The sequence below is a fragment of the Geospiza fortis genome, unplaced genomic scaffold, assembly GCF_000277835.1.
Source record: "Geospiza fortis unplaced genomic scaffold, GeoFor_1.0 scaffold538, whole genome shotgun sequence".
Lineage (NCBI taxonomy): Eukaryota > Metazoa > Chordata > Aves > Passeriformes > Thraupidae > Geospiza > Geospiza fortis.
The window spans coordinates 2,602,756-2,610,268 of NW_005054368.1; the positions used below are offsets into that span (position 1 = coordinate 2,602,756).

Sequence of the window (7,513 nt, forward strand, 5' to 3'; positions counted from 1 at the left end):
AATTTTTAAATATTTATGAAAATCATTTTTAAACCTCCCCAATGCATGTCTTCTAACCAAAGTTAGATAATCATAAATAATCATCTTATGTGTGTTCCTGTACAACCTCCATCTGAGGAATTTCTGACAACAAATCCCATGGCACACACTAAACTGCATTTTCTACTCTTCTATGGTCTTAGAACTGTAAAATGCCAGAAAGATGAAACTTTTGGAGTATAAAACACAGTATTTTAAGCATTTAAATGTGTAAAAAAACAGTATTTTAAGCATTTAAAGGTGCAAACCACAGTATTTTAAGGATTTTAAGCATTTAAAGGTGTAGAAACCAGTATTTTAAGAACTGCAAGTATTTAGAGGTGTAAAAACCAGTATTTTAAGGATTTTAAGCATTTAAAGGTGTAGAAACCAGTATTTTAAGAACTGCAAGTATTTAGAGGTGTAAAAACCAGTATTTTAAGGATTTTAAGCATTTAAAGGTGTAGAAACCAGTATTTTAAGAACTGCAAGTATTTAGAGGTGTAAAAACCAGTATTTTAAGGATTTTAAGCATTTAAATATATAAACCCCAGGATTTTAAGGATTTTAAGTATTTAAAGGAACGCTAGAAACGAACACATTTAATTTGGGAGAGATGGGAGTTTTGGCAGAGCCTGATCCTGGAGCTGGGGATGCAGGCTGGAATGGAGAGGAGAGCAGCAGCAAAGCTGATTGAAGTGTCCCACTTGGCTGGGGCCCTAATCCTGCCCCTGCCCCTCCTGGAGCAGGATAATCCCCCTGCAGTGCAGGGAGCTCACCTGATGACATCATGCACGGAAAGGCATTTCAAGGTGAGGATCACAGATGTCAGGCTGGTCCTCCTGATCTCTGGCACGGTGTGCTGGGGCATGCACTGCTCCCAGAACTCCCTGCTGTACAACCCAAAACTCTTCCCTGCCGACGTCCGGCCGGCACGCCCGGCTCGCTGCTTGGCTTCACTCCTGCCCCCAAAAAAAACCAATATTCATTCCTTCTGGTAGCACCCAAACAAGCACAAAAAGTCTCTCTTTATAGATGGAAGAGGTATTCCTGCACAGCAGCTGAAAAATCCAGCTGTGCAAGAGATAAAGAAGAATTTTCGTGCATTTTTTGGACGCTGCTGTATTCAGCCAGCACTGCTCAGACAACGCCAATTCCTCCTAAATATCTGTAACTTTTAGCAAGTTGTATATCCTGAACTACTTTTTACTTGGTTTTAAATTGCTCAGGTGTGCTGGGGCATGCACTGCTCCCAGAACTCCCTGCTGTACAACCCAAAACTCTTCCCTGCCGACGTCCGGCCGGCGCGCCCGGCTCGCTGCTCGGCTTCACTCCTGCCCAAAAAAAAACCACCAACATTGAAACCTCTCATCCCTTCTGGTACCATCTAAACAAGCAAAAAATATTTCTCTTTATAGATGGAAGAGGTATTCCTGCACTGAAAAATCCAGTTGAAAAATCCAGCTGAAAAATCCAGTTGTGCAAGAAATAAAGAAGAATTTTCGTGCATTTTTTGGATGCTGTCATATTCAGCCAGCACTGCTCAGACCTCAGACAATACCAATTCCTCCTAAATATCTGTGACTTTTAGCAAGTTGTATATCCTGAACCACTTTTTACTTGGTTTTCAATTGGTTAATTAAAACCAATTAAAGTGGTTTTTAAACCTTAAAATGGTTTTTAAACCTTAAAGTGGTTTTAAATCTTAAAGTGGTTTCAAACCATAAAGTGGTTTTTAAAGCCTTAAGTGATTTTAAACCTTAAAGTGGTTTTTAAATCTTAAAATGGATGTTAAATCTTAAAATGTTTTCAAAATTTTAAGTGGTTTTTTACCTTAAAGTGGTTTTAACTCATGGGGCTTTGAGGTTGCTGCCTATCTTTTTATTTCTTTTTTTTAACACAGAGCATTATTGCCAGAGCAGCTCCTAGAAACAGCAAGTGACATTTTCCACTTACTTTGAGATGGGAACCACCTCCAGGATGTCCAAACCCACTCGGGGATTATGGTTCAACTGCTTCACAAAGCCACTGTCCACCACATATCTGAAAAAAACAATGCAGAGAGGTAAAAAACAGGGCTCAGCAGGGAACTGACACAGGGATTTCATTTAAAAAAACCCACATTTATTCTACCTAGACCCTGGTTATTCAGTAGATTTGATTTCAAAATAGATTCAAAAATATTTGTGACCACTAAGACTATAATAATATCAATTATTTTCTTACTACACATCCAAAAAAAGGGATCAGCAGCAGAAAAAATGTGTTTTTTCAAACCCACACCTTTCTGAATTATTCCCTCTGTTATGAGAGACAGAAATCAATACCTGACTCCTTCAATGGTCAGAGATGTTGCAGCAATGTTTGTGGAGACCACACATTTTCTGATGCCTCTGGGGGCTGGCAAAAATATCCTTTTCTGTTGATCTAAAATGACAGAAAATAATTACATAAAATAAAATGACAAAATAAAATAAAATAAAGCAATATAAAATAAAGCAATGCATAATAAAGCAAAATAAAATATAAAATAAAGTAAAAAAAAGTAAAAAAAAGTAAAGTAAAATAAAATAAAATAAAATAAAATAAAATAAAATAAAATAAAATAAAATAAAATAAAAAATAAAATAAAATAAAATAAAATAAAATAAAATAAAATAAAATATGAAGTAATCTGGGCTTTCAGTTACTCAATACCCCCTTCCTAACTGAAAATCTTGAATATCCAGTGGATCTGGATTTTGACTGGAGGCTGAAGTTTGATTTAGTTTATGGTGACCACAATAAAACCCCACCCCAAAGGGGTTCATTACCACCCTTTTCCCAGCCCAAACAGACAATCTGATGAGGATGATGTCTATAACAAGCCCTGCAGCTCAGATTAAATGAGATTTTGGCTCTGACCTGTGGACATGGAGCCGTAGAGGGGCAGGATGAGGACCCCCTCCACAGCCCGGTCGTGCACCTCGTAGCGGTAATCGATGGATTCTGCTCTCTTGAAAAGCAAATCACAAGCTCTTTCTATCTCATTCTGCCCTAAAAGACACACAAGAGCATTAAAGTCACCTAATCAGCTACAACTCTGCATTCCTACTTTGCAACACCTTTAAAAATATTGTTTTGTCAATATGCAGAGCTGCCAGCATCATTAAAATAAGGAATTCATGAGAGGGGGTTTGGGAGGTGACATCCAGCCTTTCCACAGGGCTTCCCACCAAGGATTTGCCTTAAAAAGATTAGATATCTTTTAATTAGATATTAGATATTAATATTAATATTAGATATGGGCCTGGCCTATGCACCGATGTAGGATTCTACAGCTCAAATAATTCTTCTTCCCTGAATCAACAACAAACTAAACCATGCAGACAACACAGAGTGAATCTGGTTATTCCTAAAAAGCTCTGAAAACTACCACTGCACAGGACTTTGTGCATCACCCTGCACCTTTCCCTTCCCACTGCTCTGGGAGAAACCAGGCAGGCTCTGGAAGCTTTTCTGTCTTGCTGGCAGTGCCATAATTCACCTGGAGTACCCAGGAAAATTCTCACCTGTGAGGAAAACCAGGATGTCACCTTCTGGTTCATTTACGTGAACATCCAGGGCGACCTTCACAGCCTGGAACAAACAACAAACAAGCCAAAATCAGCTGAAATCCCATTTAATTCACCATACCAACTGATCCTCCCCTATTTCCTGCAGAGATGCTGAGAACACAACACAGCAGCTCATTCCTGTGGCCTCCCCCAGGTGAAAATCACCCCAAAAGCAGAGAGAAAACAAACCTCTGTGACATAGGCAGAGCTGCCCACATCCCTGGGGCTCAGCAGGTTGCAGAATATCTCCTTGACAGGGTAACTTCTGCCTGGAATGTGCAGCACTGAGCAGTGCCCAAAGAACTCTGAGAGCTTCTCCACCTCCAGGGTGGCTGACATCACCACCACCTTCAGGTCTGTCCTCCTGCCTGCTGGCTTCTCCTGCAGGAACAGCTTCTTCAGCAAACCAAATAAAATATCCTGGCAGAAAAACAGAAACAGCTGATGTTGATATCCTAGTTTTGTTAGAAGAGCCTGAGAAACTTGGAAATTTGATGATTTTATCCCACTGACAGAGTGAAAATGACACATTACAGGCCCAAGGACTCTGAAGAAAACATACATTTCCCCTGGACATTTTGGTTTCTAGAGTTCAATGATTTCTTTACCATCTCTCCTCACAGCACCAGTGTAACTCAAACCCCTTTGTTTTTCATTTTTATACTCTCTTGGTCAAGTCATTTGTGAGAAGTTACCTCAGCCCCATTTTTCATCCCATTTTCCAGTCTGTATCCCCTGACTGTGTGTGCACCTCTCCTTGGTTTTATTTATTGCTACGACCTCAGCAAGTTTATTTTACTCTGTGCTGCTCTGAATTACAAATCTGCTCCTTCCACCACTTCAGCTCAAAAACCTCCCTCAAATAAACTATTTGCAATTCCCTCAGATGCCTGAGGGCAAACTGGGATTCAGGAGATCATTTTCCCTTTTTCCAGCTGGACTGGGAGATGGTTTGCTGGAGCAGGAGGTTGTCTGACACCCAGCACAATCTCCTGAGGTCTCAGTGACCTGAATGTCCCTTTGCTGGCCACAGAAGGGTCAGGGTGACCTCTGAAAGCTTTTGGGACTCAGGTCTAGATGCTTCCATGGACCCAACAGCCATAATCTCTTTGCACAGTCACATACACACCCTAAAAAACATTGGGCCTTAGGGCAGGAGAGGTGTTTTGTCTTTTTTTGGTGTATTTTGTGGTGGTTTATTTTTTAAATTAGTATTCTAGAAAGACTGTGTTCTACCTTCAATCTCCTGGAAATTTTGGGAGAGTATTCAACACCCAGCAGTTTTAACTGCATTTAAATGCAACAACTACAAACCCTCCAACACCATTAGAGGCCACATCTTATTTTCAATTTATGCAGCATGGACTGAACAAAGCAGCAAAAGGACAAAGTCAGTCCAAACCCCTGGGGATTGTGCTGAAGTGAAAGGAAGGGACAAACAGAGCACAGAAAAGGAGAAACAGTGACCCAAAAAAAAACCAGCTATGAGGTGACACTCACAGTGCTGAGGCTCCTCTCGTGGGCTTCATCCAAAATGATGACGCTGTACTTGCTGAGGAGGGGGTCAGCCAGGATGTGCCTCAGCAGGCACCCATCAGTCATGTACCTGATGGCAGTGTCCTGCAAGGTGCAACCACACAGTCACCTGCCAGCCTGGCTTTTTATCTCAAAGCAAACACTTCTACACATCTGTCCAGCACACCACAAGGATTTTCCTTAAAATATATTTAAGGGCCTGGCCCATGCATTGATGTAGGATTTTACAGTTAAAATAATTCTTGTTGTGCTCATGCACAGCAGCACAGATGCTTGGCAATGTTTCACCTGCAAGGTGCCCAAAAACCTCCTTGAAATGAGTCAGGGGACACAAACAGCAGGGACAGCTCCTTCCCAAAGCTCTGGGACAGCTCCCAGCCCAGCCTGGGTGACCCTGGCACACCCCCAGAGTACCACAAGGATTTTCCTTAGAAGATATCTAAGGGCCTGGCCCATGCATTGATGTAGGATTTTACAGCTAAAATAATTCTCATTGTGCTCATGCACAGCAGCACAGATGCTTGGCAATGTTTCACCTGCAAGGTGCCCAAAAACCTCCCTCAAATGAGTCAGGGGACACCAACAGCTGGCACCCAGCCCCCTGGGTGACCCTGGCACACCCCCAGAGTACCACAAGGATTTTCCTTAGAAGATACCTAAGGGCCTGGCCCATGCACTGATGTAGGATTTTACAGCTAAAATAATTCTCATTCTGCTCATGCTTGGCAACGTTTCACCTGCAAAGTGCCCAAAAACCTCCCTCAAATGAGCCAGAGGACACAAACCTTCCCAAAGCCCTGGGACAGCCCCCAGCCCAGCCTGGGTGACCCTGGCCCACCCCCAGGGCAGCCCCCAGGTGCCCACCTCGCAGGTGCAGTCGTCGAATCGGACCTGGTACCCCACGAGGGCCCCCAGGGCACAGCCCATCTCCTCGGCCACCCTCTGTGCCACCGACACGGTGGCCACGCGCCGCGGCTGGGTCACACCGATGGCTCCGTGCTCGGCCAGCCCTGGCGGGACACAGAAGGGCTCGGGGTCGGAAGGGTGAAAAACGCCAACCGCTTGGGTTTTAACGTTTTAAAAGTTTAATTGTGATGAAATGGTTGTAAAAATAGTGATGCAGTTAGAGTGATAACGAGTAGGAGAATTTGGATTAGGCCAATATGAGACAATAGAAACACAGAGTTATGGACAGTGCAGGCACCTCTTCTGGGCAAAATAAGCCTGAAAAAGGACCCACGTTAACAGAGGATTAACTCTCAAAAACAACAGCCTGTTGCATATTCATACAGCTCATACATGATGCATAAATTCCACTCAAACACAGTATTCTGTCTGGTCAGTGTCAGCTTCTTCCTCTGAATCCTGACAGCGCCTTCGTGCGGGAAGAAATTCGTTTCTTCTGATAATGGAGCAATAAATTCTCTTTCTCTGAAAGATTTAGGTGTCCTGTGGCTGCTATCTCACTGCCAGTCCTTTCTTTAAAAAAGTATCCTACATAGTGTCCTGGTTTGAAAAGGAACTGAGTTTTTTAGGAGTTTGTGCTGAAATTTAAATATTTTTTCAAATATGTGTCAAACCATGACACATAGCACAGTTTCTATTTTAACATTTTCTTATAACCTAAAACTATATTTAGCACACTACTTAAGAGAATTAATACAGCATTACTTTCTAACACAACACATATAATATTCATTTGGATATTTGTGAAAAGCCAACCATAAAATACGCATTTTTCACAGAAGGGACATTAAAGATCATCTCATTTCACCCACTCTTGGGACACCTTCCACTATGCCAGGTTGCTGCAAGTCTTCTCCAGCCTTGGATGCTCGCAGGGATGGGGCACATTCCCTGGGCAGCGTATGCCAGGCTCTCCCATCCTCGCAGGGAACAATTCTTTCCCAGTATCCCACCTGACCCTGCTCTCTGGCAATGGGAAACCATTCCCTGTCACTCCAGACTCCTTCAGGCTCTAAGATCACCTCTGGAACCTTCTCCAGCCTGACCACCCTCAGTGATTGTGGCACACGGGGTTGTGCTGCTGCAGGTCACTTTATAACACGTACCTACACAACGTACACATGGCCAAAGTTTTGGGGTTTTTTTTTATTTAAAAGGTTTAACCAAGCCACCTCCTCTCACCACAGCCCAGCCCGAAGCTGCGTCACCCGTGAGGGGACAGGGGCACAACCAGATGAGTTTATCGATGCTCGTGGAGGGGGGGGGGGTTCCGTTACCTGCCTCGTAGAGGTACCTGGGCAGCTGCGTGCTTTTACCGCTGCCCGTCTCGCCGGTGACGATGAGGAAGGGCCGCTCCCTCACGGCCTCCACCAGCTCTCGGCGGCAGCGGCGGATGG

At 43.4% G+C, this 7,513-nt stretch overlaps 1 protein-coding gene across 1 annotated transcript in view; it reads right to left on the reverse strand.

Annotated features, from left to right (window-relative positions):
• DHX40 (DEAH-box helicase 40) overlaps positions 1–7,511 on the reverse strand; it is a gene marked incomplete at its 5' end in the record, with an annotated part of 25,654 nt that extends 18,143 nt beyond the window's left edge. Inside the window, 9 exons of the mRNA XM_031059775.1 lie at positions 798–980; positions 1,975–2,061; positions 2,346–2,445; positions 2,923–3,054; positions 3,570–3,636; positions 3,804–4,034; positions 5,115–5,234; positions 6,015–6,160; positions 7,394–7,511. Coding sequence (XP_030915635.1) covers positions 798–980; positions 1,975–2,061; positions 2,346–2,445; positions 2,923–3,054; positions 3,570–3,636; positions 3,804–4,034; positions 5,115–5,234; positions 6,015–6,160; positions 7,394–7,511 — 1,184 coding nt within the window. The remainder of the gene's footprint in view (positions 1–797; positions 981–1,974; positions 2,062–2,345; positions 2,446–2,922; positions 3,055–3,569; positions 3,637–3,803; positions 4,035–5,114; positions 5,235–6,014; positions 6,161–7,393) is intronic.
• Positions 7,512–7,513: the final 2 nt, after the last annotated feature.